We start from the raw sequence: 20,094 nt of genomic DNA, 5'->3' as shown, positions 1-20,094 counted from the left end.
CTGCCTAGTGGGAAGGAGGTGGGAGGAAAGAAGGAAAAAGAGAGGAAGGGAGGAGGCAGGCCAAAGGGAAGGACCGCCTCAGAGGCAGAAGCGCCGCGAGGAGCCAGTGGAGCACTGCGCGGCTGGGGCGCAGCCAGCCGAGGTTTCTCTTGCCCCCACACCCTTTCCCTATCGCCCCTTCCACCCCCACCCCCGGCAACCTTCAGCGTTCCTCCCTAGGCAGTATGGTGAGGTCTGCTCTCAGGCCCTCGCCACCATGTACGTGAGCTACCTTCTGGACAAGGACGTGAGCATGTACCCCAGCTCCGTGCGCCACTCTGGTGGCCTCAACCTGGCACCGCAGAACTTCGTCAGCCCCCCGCAGTACCCGGACTATGGTGGTTACCACGTGGCGGCCGCGGCCGCTGCAGCCGCGAACTTGGACAGCGCTCAGTCCCCGGGGCCGTCCTGGCCGGCAGCCTACGGTGCCCCGCTACGAGAGGACTGGAACGGCTACGCGCCAGGAGGCGCAGCGGCTGCAGCTAACGCGGTTGCCCACGGCCTCAACGGGGGCTCCCCGGCCGCCGCTATGGGCTACAGTAGCCCTGCCGACTACCACCCGCACCATCACCCGCATCACCACCCGCACCACCCTGCCGCCGCGCCTTCCTGCGCCTCGGGGTTGCTGCAGACGCTTAATCCGGGCCCTCCCGGGCCCGCCGCCACAGCCGCTGCGGAGCAGCTGTCCCCGGGCGGCCAGCGGCGAAACCTGTGCGAGTGGATGCGGAAGCCAGCGCAACCGTCCCTCGGAAGCCAAGGTAAGCTGTGGCGGCGCCCTACCCAAGGGCCCTGGGAAGGCGCGCGCCCAGCGACGGCTGCTGGGAGGGCCCGGCGACCAGGGCTCACAGAGGCATCCCCGCTCTCTGGGAGCTTAGGGCCCGGACAGGGAGAGGGAACAGGTTCAGGGAGGCTCGGGGGCTTCACTGGCTGCCGCCCCTGGGAATGGATATTTGGGGGTCTCACCACCCTGGGTTCAATTTAGGGCAGAAGAAAGGCTTCCTCTTTCCAAGAGTTCCTCATTCACAACCGCGGGACACCTTTGGGAAGATCCCGCGAAGGTTGGCGTGAGCAAGACATCGCTCACTTGCTGCCTCCTGCACTCCTCGAGCAGCTCCTGGCCGCCGAGAAGGAGCTTTGGACTCCCCGCGGGCCGTCCTCCCCCATCCGAGCCACCCCCAAAGAGAGGCGGGTGGAAAGAAAGGGCGGCGAGGCTGCGTGTGGGGCCACGTTTGGCCATTTAGGCCAATTCAAGGGGTTGGAGCTACAGAGAGCAGAGGGACCGAGAAAGCTGCTGTCGCCGGAAGAAGGTGCTGACCTGGCGCGCCCAGGTCCCTCAACCTTTGGTCTACAAAGGGATTATTCAAGAAAGAACCTGCGGGAGTCCTCTTGAGTCTGCCGAAAGAGCAAGAAAAGGGGGAGAAAATGCTGGTGCGATTCAACCGCTGCTCCAGACAGGGGTCATTCTTCCTGAACCTTTCAAGGATGGTGTGTGTGTGTGTGTGTGTGTGTGTGTGTGTGTGTGTGTGTGTGTGTTTCTCTTCAAGACTCAAGAGAAGTTTCCTCAAAGACCCTAGTTTGCCGGGATGTGGAATGTGTGTGGAGAGGGAAGGAAGTGAGAATAGGTGTGGTGGGGGGTCTTTTTACTCGGTGAAGTCTTCCCCAGCTCCCAGCGCTTCCGCTTTTCCCGCTTCCCTTCTCGTTGGCCCAGCTGGCCCGCGTTGCAGGTTATGGCCACTTTGCAGAGGTTTATAGCCAATTACAACCGTATAAATCAGAGCGCCCGTTGGGGGCTGTCTTTGAACCTCGACTTCTGCGTCACTGTGCGCACGCTGGGAGCGCCCTGTTGGGAAATGCCGCGGAGTGAGGTCAGCTTTGGGTGGGCTTCAGAGCCTTGGCGTTGTCCTTTCCCCAAGAGGAGGCGCCCTTGTCCTAGCACCGGCTCATCTCAGACCCGCGCTTCCCCAAACCCTCTTCCTACAGAGCCTGCTAGGGGTGCAGTTGGCTAGGGTCACCTGCGGTCTTAGAAGACCCGGTGCGCGTCGGGGGAGAGTGGCGGTGGGGCCAGGGTCGGATACGGGGGTGGGGAGGGAAAGCCGCAGGAGCCCAGGCCGCGGGGTCAGCAGATGAGAGGCCGCTGTGAAGTCCTGCGCGGAGGTGGCAAGGCCGCGGTCGGCGCCGGGCGCCCTTGTGATGTTAATGTGGGGAGGCTTCGGCCCCGAAGCCCGACTCCTCTGCGGAGCGTCATCTGTCAAGGGGCGGAGGGGGGTGGGTGCGCGGCCCGGCCGGCTTTGATATACACCTTCCCAGCCCTGCCATTGTCTCTTTTAGGGCCCCGGAAAGAGGGTGGTGACTTTCGCAGTCAATAATGAATTCTGACAAGTCCCTCTCATCCCTCCCCCTTTTCAGCCCCCCTCCTTGGTTCCCAGGGGGTGCGGGGCGCCTCCAAGGCTCTTGGGGCGCGGGCCTCAGAGCGCACCGGGTCCTGGTCACCGCGTTCCCCCGCCCGCCCCGGACACTGAAAGGGCAGCACCCGAACAAAGGCCACTCCGAGGCACCCCAAGGCGAGTATCGCTCCTGGGGTGTTCTGCTAGGGGAAATATCCTGTGCCCGGCTCCCCAGGCCTGACGTGTCCTTTTATTTTCTAAGCGGGCTCCAGTACCAGCCCTGTCTTATCTGTTGGTCTTATCTAGTCTGATTCTCTTTCCTCCTCTGAGCAAAGGGATAGTACCAAGGGCAGGAGCCCTGGGTTCCAGGCGGTAGGTAATGCGTGTGAAGGCTCCCACCACGTACGAGGCTCCCGGCGCCCGGGACGTGTTAGTTCCCTTCGCAGGCGCGGGGTCGGGCTCCCAGCGCCCATTCAAATGCGCCTGCCGGGCAGTGTTTATGTTAATGCGCCTGGCGGGGAGGGGGATGAAAGCTGGCCGCCATTTGCTCAGTAGTGGTAATTCAAACAGAATGCGGTTGTTATTAAGGCATTGAAAGGGCTTTTCTTTGATAAGATCGCCTTGTCCTGCATTGTTTGTGGCTGTGTTCCCCTTTCAGCGGCTCGGGGGAGCTCCCTCTGATCAGGCCTGTATCTTCCCAGGGCGCTTTTGTTGTGGTTTGCAAAGGGTTTTACCTGAACAAAGTCGGCCTGTGGGGCATTAAACACCTCCAAAGGCAACTCCCAGACCCTTTAGATCTTCCTGTACGACTGGGGCACTGGGTGATTGAACCTGTTCAGCTGCAAGACCACCCCGACCAGGGACCCAGTCAGAGAAAACAGCTCCTGGCCAGGGATGGGACGAGTGCCGACCCAGGACAGACTCAATGGAGACGCCAGGCTCGGGCCTGCTCCCACAGCAGCGACACTATTTGTCAAGGCCCTCCAGTAAAACAATCAACCCAAGATTTAATATGTTGACTCAATCCAATGATCATAGATCACTGGTCAGAATAGCTCTAGTGGGGTTTGCAGTAGGAATAAATGGAGGATTAAAAAAGAAAAACTACCCAAGGCTAGACCCGGTTCCAGCAGGTATATTATCCCCAGCTGGAGCAACGATCCACCTGCCAGCATAGGTTACTGCCAGAGCCCAATTCAGAATTTGTTTGGATGATCTGATATGTCTGCAAGATGATTCTGATGGCTTGAAGGAAACTGTCAGCTCCTGCACCCCTCTTTCCATTTGTAGTAAAACATACTAACCCCTCTTCCACAACACATAGAACCCCAACTGTTTCCAGATGGGATGCTGGTCTCTGGTAGGTCTGATAATCTGGATATTCCTAGAGTCTGGCCACTACCCCCCCACCTTCCTTTGGTGCTAAATTTATTCTAGTACTATATTTGGTTTTTCAAAATGGTAAGCTGGGCTGGGTTCTGCTATCTTCTCTGTATGTGAAGTTTTAGTTTTTCTTAATTTTTAAAAACCACTTAACCCCAAGGTTAGTTTAGTTGCCCTGCTAGCCTCACACACTCCCTATCCCCCAGGATCCTCTGGGGTGGGGGTGTCTTGTCAGACTTGGCAGGAACCAGCCAAACCCTCGGCCTCCCAGGGCGGTGGAGGAAGAGAAATGGCCCCTGGGTTAGGGAGGTTTGTCATTACCTATGACTGATGAGCTGCTTTGTGGTTCTCAGCCCTAACTTTTCCTTCCTGCACAGTGAAAACCAGGACGAAAGACAAATACCGAGTGGTGTACACGGACCACCAGCGGCTGGAGCTGGAGAAGGAGTTTCACTACAGTCGCTACATCACCATTCGGAGGAAAGCCGAGCTGGCTGCCACACTGGGGCTCTCTGAGAGACAGGTGGGAATCACCCTGTTCTTGCAGGCCTGGCTGCTTCTTGGGGGAGACCTCGAGAGAATTAGCCTGGCCAAGTGTCCACTAAGTGTGGGATAAAAGAGCATTTGCATTTTGAATGCTTTTCTTAAAGGTTTCCTTCTACCTCTGACTATAGTTTCTGATGTGGTTGAATTTTTTTTTCTATTTTGAGAGCTCCTGAGAGGTGCAAGAAAAAGCCAAGAACATTACTTTAATCTTGAATTCCAGTTGGGCAATCAAGATCTATCAAAGACCAGTTTTTTTTTGCGTGCCTAGAATTAGAAAAATAAATAAATAAAAGAGCCCAGTCTCTGCTCATAAAAACTAGAGGGATTGACTTATGAACACTCTCTATAGTCTACAAAGCAAAGCGAAAGAAAACAAAAAGCAGGCCAAACTCATAGCCAGGAAGCTCCACATTACATCTCATTTTCAGCTCCAAGGTGAGGAATATTACAGTTCAGTTTAGCTATGAAGGGCAAAGGTTGTCATTCATATGAAGTATACCCAGCACCGGCCTCCTTGTGCTTGTGTAGGGAAGGACTTGTAGCAAGTTTCTGTTTCCCTTGGTTCGGGGACTCTATACTTTACCAGTAAAGATTCCTTTGGAAAGAAACGTGGGGAGCAAGAAAGGAGGAGGACTCTTCTCACAGGCTGAGTTGGGTGTGGAAATGGCTCCAGGGTTGAACTGTTAGGGAGATATCCAATGAAACTTCTAGAAGAGTCTGGGGTTCTTTCATTGGAGAGGAAGATATTAGTGTCCGGTTCCGATTTTCCTTCACATCTTCTTTTTTGCTCCACCTAGGTTAAAATTTGGTTTCAGAATCGCAGAGCAAAGGAAAGGAAAATCAACAAGAAGAAGTTACAGCAACAGCAGCAGCAGCAGCCCCAGCCGCCTCCCCCACAGCCTCCCCAGCCACAGCCAGGACCTCTGAGAAGTGTCCCGGAGCCCTTGAGTCCTGTGTCTTCCCTCCAAGGCTCAGTGCCTGGCCCTGTCCCTGGGGTTCTGGGGCCGGCTGGGGGGGTGTTAAACCCCACTGTCACCCAGTGACCCCAGTGGTCTGCGGTGGCACCAGAGCAATTCCAGGCTGAGCCAGGAGGAGCATGGACTCCGCTAGAATCCTCAGAAGAGACCCCTTCCTTCCCACCTACAAACATAACCTACAAGTCTAGCTCTCAGAGGAAAATTGGGGGCCAAGAGTAAAGACAAATGGGATTGGGGGGCCTCAAGGAAGACATCTTCCCGATTTTTTACTTTTTCCCCTCTGACTTTTTGTCAGTGAGGATATAGGAAATGATCACTGAGGCTTCACTTGGTACTGACAGAGGTATTGCCTGGACTGGCTACGGTGACCAAGCCTTCAGTCCTTTCCGCCCCAGCGCTCTGCCTCCAAAATCTGTGGGCTGCCTCTCTGATTGGAGCTGAGGGGAGAGAGGGGACCAGCAACACTTGGAGCCAAGATGGCTATTTCCTGCTCAATGCCTTCCAAGGACCAGCTGGCCCTCCTGCCTCAGGGGCAGGCACAATTTAAACTGCAGAAGCCAGAGGCAGCTAAGATAGAAAGCTGGACTGACCAAAGACTGCAGAACCCCCAGGTGGTCTGTGTCTTTCTTCTCCTCCCTTCCCAGACCAGGAAAGGCTTAGCTGGTGCGTGTGAGTGTGTGCTGTATGTGTGTGGGGGTGGTGGTGGACTCCAGGCATAACATGGGAGGCCCCCGCCCAGGGCCTTGTTTAGAAAGCCTGTCACCAGAGCTTCTCTGGGCTGAATGTATGTCAGTGCTATAAATGCCAGAGCCAACCTGGACTTCCTGTCATTTTCACAATCTTGGGGCTGATGAAGAAGGGGAGTTTCTTTTTGTTGTTGTTGTTGCTATTGTTTGGGTTGTTGGTCTGTGTAACATCCAAGTCAGCCTTTTAAAAGCCTTCTGGATCCATGGGGAGAGAAGTGATATGGTGAAGGGAAGGGGGTATCTGAACACAGCTGAAGTTTTCTAAAAAGGAAAAAAAAAAGATAAATGAACTTTTCAGATTTCAGATTTTGTAATTGATTTTCTTTAGAATTGGATGAAATTATTATTTTCTAAGAAATGAAATATCTGTTGCAAGCCAAAAGTAAAAAAAAAAAAAAAATCAGGGAGAGGGTGGAGAAGGTTATCTGGGCAACCTCTCTTTACCCCGAGCGTCAGAAGCCTGAGGGAGCAGGTACTGAGACCTTCCCTGCCCCCAAGCCTGAGTCCAGCCTCCAGAGTGGAATGTGTGGTTCTCCTGGGGATGCCTTTGGGCAAAATGCACATCTGAATGGTCAGCTGCTTCCCAGCTGCTTCGGAATTACGGGCTGGGGGCGGTAGGGCTGACTGGGCCTCCTCGTCTCAGCATCTCATCAAATCCATACCCAGGCAATGCAAACACTAGGCACCCCACCCCATCAGTGACCCGCTTCCTTCCTATGGATGCCCCACAACCCAGCAAATTAAACATCACCATTTCCCAGGCAACATTTCCATGAATGAATGGGCATTTCCTTAAGCTCTTTCCCCTATCCCGTGGTGTCCTTATCCCATCCCCATCCCACCCACCACAGACAAGATCCTTGCAGTGCTAGTTGCTTAGTATCTGGTTGATCGGCTGGGGTCCGGGTTTAGGTCCTGGGGGCCAAGGAACTGGGCGCTCAACTGGGCCAGGGAAAGGAGAGCTTTCCCCCCATTTCAATCTCCACCGAGGGAAGAAGCGCCTCAAGCCTTGCTTTCAAAGGCTGAGCCAGCTGGGAGACAGAAGGAGACATAAATGTCCCCTGCAGCACCTCCCTAATTTCGTAGCCCTTCTGGGTGGCGCATTCCGCTCCAGAATTGAGAAAAGGGCTCTAGGGGCAGAGCCCCCGGGCGCCAGGCCTTGGAGTCGGAGACAGGGGGAGGGGGCTGTTACCGAACGGGAGACCGCGTGGGCGTCCGCTGGGCTACAGGTACCAGTTCAGGGCCAGGGCGATCCCCACTCTCCCCGAGCCTCCAGGCGCAGGGAGGGAAAGCAGCCCCGCGCCCTGACCGCGCCCACACGCCTGTCCTCCGCGACGGCAGCCGTTGCTAAGCGTTGCCGTGAAACGCCTGTCAATAAACCTTGTTTGGACAGTGGAGCAAGAGCACAAGGGTTGTTTGCTTAGTGGTTAGAGGTTCAAAAGTCGGCATTGTCCCGCTGCAAGCGATTACAAGTTCTTCCCCTTCCCGGGGCTCGGCCCCCTTGTGCGCGGGATCTGGGGGCCAGGAAGGGGCGCTCGCTCGGCGGCTCTCTGAAATGCAGGTACGGGGCTCGCTGCTGTTATTGCCTGCCAAGCCTCCTGGCCCACGGAAAGGCTCAGACCTGTAAGTTACGGCGCTTCAGACGCTGGGACACAGTGTCACCTCCGGAGTGGACCCCAGAGAACACGCAAGTGGCATGGCGCAAGTGGCCGGCGTAGCCTGAGTTTAGGGAAACTCGCCCCGAGCTGCCTGAGGTTATCTTAGACCAGGTTACCAAGTGGCTCCGAGAGCCTCCAGCACTGGGCAGGATGGGGTCCCGGAATCGCCCGGCAATCGAGGCTCCGAGTTATCGGCTTGGGCCGCCAGGAGGCGCGCGCGTTCTGGGAAGAGTTGAGGCGCGGGCCCGCTCCACGCGCTCGGTCTGGAGCCGGAAAGGGCCCCAGTTCCTACCCAATCAGAAGGTACCAGTTCCAGCATCTCGCCACACGGTGGCTGTTCCCAAACTGGGGCCCCAGAGGTCTCCCCACGAAGGCCAGGGGTCTGTTGAAAACTAACTTCAGGGGCTGGGGTGTAACTCCGTGGTAGAGCGTGCACTTAAGCAAGCGGGACATATAGGGTTCAATTTCCAGAGCCAACCAACAAAACAAAATCCAAAATTAAACAACAGAATGAAATTAGGCGCGGGAGATTCTTGGACCTGTTGACTGTTCGAGAAAGCAAATTTGAGGCAGAGACTATTTTCCATTCTAAAAGAATCCTTTTTTTGCATATGATTTTTAAAAAAATTACAGTAATATGGCCACAGTATTGAAATATGGTAAGACTAGGAATTTAAAATAAAAATGGAAATAAAATGTACCAGTATTGTGGGACTCATGTTAAAAGAAAGAAAGAAAGAAGAGAGAGAGAGAGAGAGAGAGAGAGAGAGAGAGAGAGAGAGAGAGAGAGAGAGAGAAAGAAAGAAAGAAAGAAAGAAAGAAAGAAAAGATATGGAGGGAAAGCAGCCTAAGTTGTCCGTTCCCCCCCCATGAACAATTCGTGGCTTTATATTATTCATTCAATAAAGTTAACAAGATGGATTGCTGATGAAAGTAAGCAAAGTTTCTCTTCTTTTTATTAATATTTATTGAGATGCTCACATTGGTAAATAAAAGTATCCATAAATAGCAATTTAAATATATAAACAGTAATATTCTTGCTGTTGTTATTCATAACCACTGGGGCTGTTGAGACAGGAAGCAATGAGCAGAAGTGAAAAAGTCTCAGCTACAGAACTGGAAGGCAGCCAGGCGTGGTGGCCACGTGCCTGTCCACCCAGTCACTGGGGAGGCTGAGGCAGGAAGATCACAGGTTGGAAGCCCGCCTCAGCAACTTAGCTAGACTCTGTCTCAAAAAATAAATAAAAGGGAGGGGTCTGTGGGTCTCTGGTGGCTTAGCGGTTAAACTCTCCCGGGTCCAATACCTGGTACGGAAAAAAAAAAAAAAAAAAAGAAAGAAAGAAAAAGAAAAAGTCATTCTCCCCTCCCCCCAGGGTTGCTCTTCGCCTCTCATTTTAGAGACAGGCTGCTATTTTACATCTTACTGACTTTGTGGAGGACTGACCTCCTACTCCTTCCTTAACTGTGACATGGGGTTCAGATGTCAAAAGCATTTTTACAGCATACATAATACTAGACCCTAATAATGACTCAAACTTCTACTTTTTAAAAGATCATGAACCATCTAATGCAAAGTGTTCCAGTATCCTTATAAAGAACTTTTGAACAGGGTAATTTCTCAACTCCAGATAGAATAACCCTTTTCCCAGAATTTTCTCCAATGCATTTTGCTTTTCTTACTTTGTCAAAATACCCTCAAGTCTGTGGTCTACTTATTTCCACCACCTATGTCTCTGTACAACCTTGGTGGCAAAGCACTAACTAACATTCCAAATGTGAAGACAATTTACTAATCTGTATAGCTTCCTTGTCCTTTCATCTATCAGAAGAAATGTTCCTAAACACATCTAGTTTCTAGGAGAATCAAGATTAGTTGAGGGTGTTGTTAGGAACCCCTTATAATTGATTAGTATATTATTATTATTATTATTATTATTATTATTATTATTATTTAGCCAGAAAGGAGCAGAGAGGCAGATCTCTAACTGATGGCATTAAAATTTTCTTAATTTTGAAACAATTTGCATCTCAACCTCTCCATATTAATAATGTATTCTTCCAGTAGCTATTCCAAGAGCCTCCTATCATTTTCATTCTCTAAGGCTGATTCATCCCTAGAAGTCATGTAAGGCAAACATTTGACTTTAGTCCTCATGATTTCCCTCTCATTCCTATTGTAGTAGCATGTCTTGTATTAAATAATTTTTCTTTGGAGGATAAAGAAAACCCCCATTCCTGTAATCCCAGTGGCTCCTGGAGGCTAAGACAGGAGGATCATTGGTTCAGTGTCAGCCTCAGCAAACAGCGAGGTGCAAAGCAACCCAGAGAGACCCTGTCTCTAAATAAAATACAAAAATGGGTTGGGGACATGGCTCAGTGGTTGAGTGCACCGAGTTCAATCCCTAGTACCCTGCCCAAAAAAAAAAAAACTCCCATTCATATCTAAATTATGTAGGTTAAGTATTTAAAACACTAAATTATCATCTTAAATTACACCTGGACTATATGAACTTCTGACCCCTTTAAATCTTTTTTGTTGTTGTCAAATCATTTTATTGAGAAGGTTGGAGATTAAGGAGTGCGGAAGCGCTGAAATTAACGATTAAATCCGACGTCCTCCGCAAGGACAGACCTTGCTGCCGCCGAAAGCCCCTTTAAATCTTATATTCCTTTTTCCTCTTGCTCTTCTTCTTAAAGAGGGTGCACTATGATTTTAGGAAACCAAGCAGATTTTAGTAACAGCTGTGGAATTAGCTGAATGATACTTGCCAAAACAATCACTCAATGTCTTCTTTGTTACAAATCAGAGGAGATTTTATATCTATCTATCTATGCATGCACACACACACATATATATGTATATATACATGTATATTATGTTATATATAATACATATCAAAATGTGAAACATAAATACTATATATGGATTATATATGATATATATTGATTATATATAAGATATATATCCTGATGTTCTTGCAAGTTATGAAATTAGATGTAAAGCAAAATCTCTCAAATTCTAACAAAAATAGGATTTGTTCATTCTAGAGGTTATACCAACATTTGCTTTAACATTCATCTTGGAGGAATCAGTCAAAGAAGGTAGGGGCATAGGTGACCTTCTGCTCCTATGTCTCTAGTATCCAAACATTACATTTGTTTTAACAACGGTGTTTCCAAACTGGAATTTGTCATTAACCATCATAGATATAGATAACATCAAGTAAGTTATCAAGCCCCAAAGTTAAATGACCAGTTTGTTCTTCTTTCTACCAGATCTTAGAGATCTAATCTATAAACCAAAATACTATCAATTTTGATACAAAGATTTCCCTGAGATGAAATGATTACTAAACCATCCTTTCACATGCACACATTTACTTAAAAATAATATTCAGGTCCCCTGTTTGTTTTATGTGTCTAACATTTCATTGGTAAATAGGAACTCTAAGCATTTCATGCATTGTTATATTTGAGAATTAACTTGTAGAAAAAAAATCCTCTAATTATTCATGTGTTATCTCAGAATGTTCAGGGTTGACAGTCCATTATCATAACACTTTGTATCTGCAGTATGACAATAATAGGTTTTATACAAGTGGTAGTTGATAAATTCCTCTCCAACCTCAGGAAAGCAAACAATGAAAAACAATGTAGAAGCTAGTCATTGTAGTACAAACATACAATGGCATGTTGTGTGTGGGGCACTTAAATAATTTTAACTTATTGATGATTAGTAGAATCAGCAACAAGGATTAAGTACTCAGCCACAGATTAGGAGTTGGGAAAAGTGACCTGGGCAGGATGTCTTCTATTCATGAGAGGCAACTTAGTATATGGTTCTTTTACTTTGTGTATCTAATGTTTTAAAGCAACACAACAAAAATCCAATAGAACTATGTGCTATTTTCAGTACTTGCCCCATCCAAGCTCCAGTTTCCTAGACAGAATTATGTTAGGGTATATCTGTGTTGCCAAAAACAAACAGAAGAATGACCTCAGGAAGCCAGAATCAGAGACCACTATCCAATAAATAGCAGCATAGGGCGTTGCAGAACAAAAAAACTGGAGTAAAAACATAAAAGAGGGGTTGAGGCTGTAGCTCAGTGGTAAAGTGCTTGCCTCACATGTGTGAGATCCTCGGCACTACATAAAAAAATAAAAATACTATATGTGTTCATCAACAACTCAATAAATAATGAAAAAGCATAAAAGATAAAAATATTTTCCCTAAAACCACTTTACTAAAAGAAATGTATATTTCAGAAATCCAAATTCCTGTAATTATTTTCCTGTTATCATTTCACCTTACCTATGAATTGTATGTAGCCACATTACTGTCAGCAATCTATTAATAATACACATATATGGCACATGTACTCAGATACTTCTAACTGAAAAATGATAAGTCTTGGGCAAAATGACAAGCCTCTCTCTCTAAAAAAAAAAAAAAAAAAAAGAAAAGAAAGAAAGAAAGGAAAAGAAAAAGAAAGAAAAAAATAAAAGAAAAATAAAAACAACACCACCCTAATAATCAACATTTATTTCTCCATTTCTAGGGCTAGTCTTGAGTATACATCCAATATTATGATTGCTCCTCTTGGGTGCCAGAACGCAGAACAAAGCTGTTTACCCAATGATCATGCCTTCCAAGGCAGTTCAAGGGGTAAATTTTTATTTGCATTTGTTATTATCAAATAAAAGCCAGATGCTACCTTTGAAATACTAAAGCCAAACAAAACAGGCAAGAAAGTTTCTTCAGACAGAACTCTTCGTTTATTCCTTTCCCCTCACCCGAACCTCAGAGAAACTAGTGTTTAAATTTGCATCTGAATGGTTCAGGCAGAAAAAAATGGAAGAAAGCTTGTTATTTATTCATGCTTAAATTATCCAGCTGTTCAAATCGGCATCTGTGCGCGGACCCAGCCATTACAGAGAGTATGGCTCAGATAGCTGCCGCCTCGCCCCTTTCCCTGCGGTCCGGATGGACCTGCAGGGCTCGCTGTCCGCACACCAGGGGGCTCAGACTCCTCCACCCTCCCCAAGGCCACCCAGAGCGACGTTCAAGCCCCCAGTGTCGCCCCGATTTCTGGGGACGCCTGGGCTCGGGTGTCCCCCCCTTTCTCGCCCACCTGGGCCGCAGAGGTCTCCGCCTCCGCCCAGAAGGTTGAGTTCTGGTGGCGGGAATCCAGCCGCCGGCCCTGGGTGCGTCTCCGCCATGACCTGGGGGCACCCTAGGGAATCCAAGGCGTCTCCGGGAGGGGTCGGAACGCGGGCCAATTCGGGAGCCGGGCGTGGTGCAGGCGAGGTCCCGGGTGGCGAGGCCTCCAACCCGGGCAGCGCCTGCCCTGCGGATCGGAAGCCTCGCCTGGGGATTTCAAGCGCTTGGCTTTTCTGCTAGGAACCGCTGGGCGCCAGCGATCGCCTTTTCTCATTAGAATCAAACAGGTCGGGATTTTTAAAGGCCGGAAACCTGGGACCCGGCTAGAAGCTCCTGGAGTGGTTTGGAGCATTTGGAGCTGAGAGCTCCAGGTCAGTGATCGCGGTGGCCGCGCCTGAGGGACTTTATTTTGAAGGGGGAAGCCCGGAAGGACTGGCTGGTGCAGCCCACTCCAGGCTGCCTCCGCCCGCGGCCTCCCGGCACCCGGAAGGTTGCTCCCGCTCCGCTGCCGCACGAACGCTAAGCGGCCGGCAGGCGGCGCTGCCGTTCCAGCTGAGCGGGCGGAACAGCCCGGACCTGGGAGGATAGAGAGCCCGACGCCGATGGTCTCAGCTCTTCCGAGTGGCCCCTTCCCGCCCCCTCAGTTGCTTCCCTGACTGGGGGCGTCTGGTAGGGGTCAGCCCTAGGGCATGCTGCCTCGCAGAGTGTGCGCACGAACCTGCACGTTTCCGCCTTTCCGGACCGCGCCGTGGTACTTCCCCTAGTTCCTGGGCAGCCACCAGAAAGTGCCAGAAAGTGCAGCCCTCTGGACCTGGACAGAAGCCCAAAGCCCAGTTCAGTCTCAACTCAAAGGACCGCCTCTCTGGTTTGCTCCTCACCAGCTCCCAGCCCGACGTGGAGGCGCACACCTGAAGTCCCAGCTCCTCCTGAGCGGAGACGGGTGGATCCAGGGAGCCCAGAGGTCCCAGCCAGCCTGGAAAACAGACTGAAAACCAAACCCAGCGCCAGTCATCTGCTGGGTGTTAGGAAACCTCATTTCTCCTCTCGGCTCACATGATGAGTGGGACTGAGGGCTGATCCCCAGCCTAGGCCCACTTTGAGTTTGTCGGGGAGGAAGGAGGGTGGACTTTTAATTCCCTGTCCCAGCTAAATAATTGACTCAAGGTCCTCCTTCCCTGCCAATTCTCTCCCCTTACTACTGGCCTTCACTTCCTGCTCTGTGAAGCCCCGGGGACAGAAAAGCCAGTTCTTAATCAAAGTTAATATTAATAGTGGCAGGGAGGCCTTGCTTGGAGTTTCTCCAACAGTTAGGCTTCTACTCTCGCTCCCACGCCCTGCCCGCAAGCCCCCTTCCTTGGGCGATTCTTCTAGAATTGGAAATGGGTCTTGCACTTCAAGCTGCATTCCGGAAACAAGGAAGCCAGAACCAGGCGCTTGGGCCTCCGTGTCTCCAAACCACGTCCTTCTGGGTTCCCAGCCGTGCGGGAGGTGGCAAAGGTCGAGCGCACGGTAGCTGCCCACAGAAGCAGCGCCTGCCCGGGGTCTGTAGAGAGATAAGCGGTTGCAGAGTTCGCAGGCTCAGGCTCCACGGCCGAGATATCTACAGGAAGGGACCGCGCAGAGCAAACTAAGGGAAGGGGGGGGGGGGCGAAATTTGCCAATGTTCAACACTTAAAAAAAAAAAAAAGACAACGAATTAATAATGTAAAAAAAATTCCTAAGTGGGATCCAGAATGCTTTTTCCTAGTGGGTGAGAAAAGAATTCCAACATGTCTGATTTTCTGGTAGTCTGGTTTGGTTTGAGCTTTTATTAATGCAAATTAAGGGCTGGCAGAAACATTTCCTTCCCACAAATTTAAACAATGCAGAATTGTAAAACGAAAAAAAAAAGTTACTAATTTATCCTTCATCCTTTCAATTCCATCGCTTTGGGATACTAATATTACCATGGTTCCAATCATTCTAAAATTCGTGTGTGTGTGTGTGTGTGTGTGTGTGTGTGTGTGTGTTTACACGAACATATAAAACCTTGTTCTTCCTTTCCTTTTTCTTTCTTCTTCCTTCTTTCCTTTCTTTCTATCCTCTCTTTCTTGTATACCGGACTGAACCTGGGCAGCTGTGGGGAGTGGGGTGCTCTAACTATGAGCTATATCCCCAGACCTTTTTATTTTTTATGTTGAGAGGGGCTCATTGAATTGCCTAGGCTGGCCTCTTGTGATCCTCTTGTCTCAGCTTCCTGAGTCTCTTTTTAAATTTTTTTTAAAACTGTAGATGGACACAATACCTTCATTTTATTTATTTATTTTCATGTGATGCTGAGGATTGAACCCTGTGCCTCATATGTATGAGGCAAGTGCTCTGCCACTGAGCCACAATTCCAGCCCCCCTCAGCTTCCTGAGTCTCTGCAATTACAGGTGTGTGCTACAAAACCAGCTTCTTTTTCTAGTCTTAAAAAAATAAATAAATAAAAGCAAAGTCATAGTTCATCATTTGCTTTTATCACTGTACTGATATATTGTGGGCAATTTCCTGGGTCAATACATATAAATCCAATTGATTCTTATTAATGTGTATTCCACTTTATGAATATGGATAATACCAGAATTTTACTTATTTAACAATTTGTTTTGAATGTACCATGTGCTAGGTGCTGGGAAAAGATAGCAGTAAACATCATGAATGAAAATCTTTGTTCTTGGTGGGATTAATTCTAGTGGGAAAATACTTTTTACACATATCCCATTGTACTTTAAATTTTTTTCCATTGTAATTTGTTGTTGTTGTTGTTGTTGTTGAGGTACTAGGGATTGAATCCAGAGTTTTTCTACCACTCAGCTTTATGCTTAGCCCTTTTTTATTTCTTATTTTGAGACAGGGTCTCATTGAAGTGCCCAGTCTGGCTTCAAACGTGTGATCCTCCTGCCTCAGCCTCAGTTACTGGAATTACAGGCTTGTGTGACCACATCTGACTCACAAAATTTTTTAAAAACCAGTGCTCAATGATGGTGATGGTATGATGACAGAGTCTAAATATATTTTAAATGGCAATTTGGCAATATATTTACAAATCTTTAAATGTTCCCACTCTCTTGAACATCTAGAATCTAGGTCAAGAAAATATTCAGAAATGGGAAGTTGGAAATAAGTATTCAACTGTGGTTTTGGGGTAACCAAATTATTGTACATGTATTCATTAAAGCATTATATGACCACTAAAGCTGCTTTTTTCAGAGTTATATACTGGCCCGGGGAAAGCTTGTTCCTCTTGCCTCATACATCAAAAAATGCAAAGGCAAGATAGGCAGATAAATGGCTCCTCAAATGATATCCATGCCCTGATTTCTGGAACCTGTAAGTGTTACTTCATATGGCAAATAATCAGAACCCCCCCAAAAAAAAGTCTTTGCAGATATAATTAAATTAAGGATCCTAGAAGGGGGGATTATCCTGAATTATTCATGTGGGTGCTAAGTGCCATTGCAAGTAGTATTATTAAAGAGAGTTAGAGGGAGCTGGGGATATAGTTCAGTGGTGGGGCACTTGCCTAGCCCAGCAGAAGCCCTGAATTCAATACTCAGCGAGGGAGAGGAAGAGGGAAATTCCCCTCTTCCCCCAACAAAGAATCAGAGAGATTAGTACATGTTGTCCTTGAAGATGACATTTAAAGTGATGCAGCCACACACCAAAAGTAGCAGATACCACCAGCAACTGGAAGAAGCAATGAGCGAATGTTCCCCAGGGAGTATGGTATAATGATACCAATTTTGTACTTCTGAACTCTAGAAATGTGAGAGAATAAATTTCTATCATTTTAAGCCTCCAAATTTGTGATAATTTGTTATAGCAGTCATGGGGGGAAAGCAGTAAAACAGTGTTTCTGTTAGGCATTGTTATGTGACGCCAAAAAAAAATTAATGTCACACAACAGCCACCTCCTTCCATTCTATAGGACTGGAATTCAGAGTATAGCAAGAATGACTTGTCTTCACTTTACAATATCTGGAACCTCATTTAGGAAGACTTGACTGGCTGGGTTTAAAGCATCTGGAGTTTTTTTTTGTTTTTAACTCATATATTGTATACCTGGACTGAAATGAGTCACAGGCTGAGCTCATTTGGGATTATTAACCAGAGTGCTTCTTCCTGTCTTGGGCTTTCTCAGGGTGATAAGATTTCTTATACTGTGGTTCAGAGTTCCAAGAAAGAATATCTAGAAAGGAGGGTGGAAGTCATATGGACTATAAAGATCTAGCTTCAGAAATCACATAGTGCTATTTCTATTATGACTGTCAACTGATGGTAGCAGTGACAAGCCCTCCAGATTCAAAAAAAGGGACATAAATCTACCTCTCAATGGGATAAATACCAAACAATAGGTAGAGCCATGCTTTCAGACTGTCAAAGGAGGCCCCATACGTTCAAATTATTTACGTTTTCCCACATTCAACTTCTCTCCCTGCCAAAATATGATTTTTATTAAAAAATTCAGAGTCCAGGATCTCTGAAACTAAATAAAGTCAAGGGGCAGATCAGGGTCTTTGAGTTAGGGTCCTTGGAAATGGTTCCTCTTGATCTGAAGAAATATGAAATAAAGAGACAAGTTTTCTGCCACTCTTCTCTCAAATAAACCCCAAATATGATGCTATAGATACAGGGTTGCCACAGGAAATATTGTTGTTCTAAAAGTAGAGAAGGGGCTAGGGGGTATAACTCAGTGATAGAGTACTTGCCTAGCATGTATGAGGCCCTGGGTATGATTACCAACACCATGGAAAAAATGGAGATGACACAGCTGTCATTGCATTGGTTTATATTAAATATGATATCTATTCAAGTCAAGTGTTCATGGGAATGACTATCTGGAACTCTCCCCCTATCTTGCAGGACTTTGTTCTCATTCTCTGAGTCACTTTTTTTTTTTTTTCATAAAAAATACCCTGAATTGCACTTTTAAGCCTGCTTTCTGCCTTTAGAAGGTTGGAGAACCTCATTTTACTTTTTACTATCTCTTTTCTTTTCAGTCCAAGTTAATGTAATTCCTTTAAAATATTTGTAGGTTTCTTATGTATCAATTTATAAAACTCATTCCATTAGGGCTGGGTCTGTAGCTCAGTGGCAGAGTGCTTGCCTTGCATGTGTGAGGCACTGGATTTGCTCTTCAGCACCACATGAAAATAAACAAATAAAATAAAGGCATTCTGTCCATCTACAACAACAACAACAATAACAAACTCATTCCATTAGATAAAGCTGTGCCCACAAAGCTGTTCATGATAAACCCTGTTCTATCTTGAGCTCCCCACAAAGCTCTTGTGTAAAAATGCTCTTAAAAGGGGACTTTAAAGTCATATATTTGACTTAATTTTTTTGACAGAGTCTTCAATTTAGTCTTTGCTTAGAAGTCTTTTCCCCTTCCTTTTCCTCCTTTTCTTCCTTTTTTACGATACTGGAGATGGAACCCAGGGCTTCATGCATGCAGGCAAATGCTGGAGCTGAGCTCCTTTCCCAGGTCCTCAGAAATCTTTTCTCACTGTGAGAATCTTCTGCTGGACCAGTTCTTGCTGAGGGTTCTCCATTTCCCTTTAATTTTAGTTAAAAACTGAATACTGTAATTAAAAAATTTAGTTCATCTTTATCCTTTCACAGTTCATATAGGCAGCTAAAAGAAGCTGGTGACAGTTTTAATGCCCTGCCTAGAGATCTCAGCTAGATGATGAGTGTTTTACGAACATTTCCTATTTTCCATATTACCTCATTGACAGTGGTGCCACATTTCCTGCCAATATACAGCAAATATATTTTCCTTTTTTCCTGTTCTTTTTAACTTTGTTCTAATTAGTTATACTTGACAGTAGAATGCATTCTGACACATGATACATAAATGGAGTATAACTTCTCATTCTTCTGGTTGTACATGGTGTAGAATTACGCCAGTCATGTAGTCATATATGCATATAGGGCAATACTGTCTGATTCATCCCACTGTCTCCCCCAACATCCCCTCCCCTCCCTTCACTCTTGTCTGTCTAATCCAAAATAACTATATTCTTCCCTAGCCACTCCCTTATTGTGAATTAGCATTCGCATATCAGAGAAAACATTAGGCCTTCGGTTTTTTGGGATTGGCTTATTTTGCTTAGCACGATATTCTCCAGTTCTATCCATTTACTGTCAAATCCCATAATTTCATTGTTCTTTAAGGCTGAGTAATATTCCATTGTGTGTTTATATCACATTTTCTTTATCCATTCATCTGTTGAAGGGCACCTATGTTGGTTCCATAATTAAAGCTATTGTGAATCGAGCTGCTATAAACATTGATGTGGCTGTGTCATTGTAGGATGCTGCTTTTAGGTCCTTTGGGTATTAACTGAGGAGTGGGATAGCCGGGTCAAGTGGTGGGTCCATTCCAATTTTTTTCTGAGGAACCTCCAGACTACTTTCCATAGTCGTTGCACCAATTGCAGTGCCACCAGCAATGCATGAGTGTACCTTTTTACCCCATATCCTTGCCGACATTTATTTTTGCTTATATTCTTGATAATTGCCATTCTGACTAGAGTGAGAGTTGTTTTTTGGTAGTGTAATTGTTTTTTTGCGTGGGGAGGAGGGTACTGGGGATTGAACTCAGGGGCACTGGACCACTGAGCCATCCCCAGCCCTTTTCTATATTTTATTTAGAGACAGGGTCTCACTGAGTTGATTAGCACCTCACCTTTACTGAGTCTGGCTTTGAAACTCGATGCAGCGGCTGGGATTACAGGCGTGTGCCATCATGCCGAGTTCAGAATAGTTTTGATTTTCATTTCTCTGATACAAATAGGTTTTCTTACTTCCTGCTCCCCAAAATATTTCCCTCACTTAATTCTGGAGTCACTCTGAGCTTTCCCAATGACTGTCACCCAGTCCCCAAGCCAACACCACCTGTTTTCCTATTGGTGGAATATGGTAGTTATATTTTAGGTTATTTTTATGGCACTGACCAAGCTTATTCTTATTATCTATTACTAGCTAGCAAACCACTTCAAGCCACAACTGTTTTAATATTTTCACAGATTAAAATGACACAGTTTATTCTCTTACAGTTCTGGAGGTCAGAAGTCTGACGTGAAGGTGGTGGTTGGGCTGTGTCTCTTCTGGAGGTTTTAGGCAGAATCCATTTCCTTACCTCTTCCAACTTCTAGAGGTCACCTGCATTT

At 47.1% G+C, this 20,094-nt stretch overlaps 1 protein-coding gene across 2 annotated transcripts; it reads left to right on the top strand.

Annotated features, from left to right (window-relative positions):
- Positions 1–256: 256 nt before the first annotated feature.
- Positions 257–5,395, top strand: Cdx2 (caudal type homeobox 2). 2 transcript variants are annotated; one of them, XM_026388409.2, is made up of 3 exons: positions 257–797; positions 4,184–4,329; positions 5,150–5,395. In XM_026388409.2, exons 1-3 carry the CDS (start codon positions 257–259, stop codon positions 5,393–5,395), a joined length of 933 nt encoding a protein of 310 aa, XP_026244194.1. The 2 variants fall into 2 exon arrangements, with proteins under 2 accessions (XP_026244194.1, XP_026244195.1); XM_026388410.1 differs by having other exon boundaries at positions 4,184–4,343; positions 5,150–5,279.
- The last annotated feature ends 14,699 nt before the right edge of the window (positions 5,396–20,094 follow it).

Source organism: Urocitellus parryii, chromosome 2 (genome assembly GCF_045843805.1).
Source record: "Urocitellus parryii isolate mUroPar1 chromosome 2, mUroPar1.hap1, whole genome shotgun sequence".
Taxonomy (NCBI): domain Eukaryota; kingdom Metazoa; phylum Chordata; class Mammalia; order Rodentia; family Sciuridae; genus Urocitellus; species Urocitellus parryii.
This window is presented reverse-complemented; position numbering and strand designations above follow the sequence as displayed.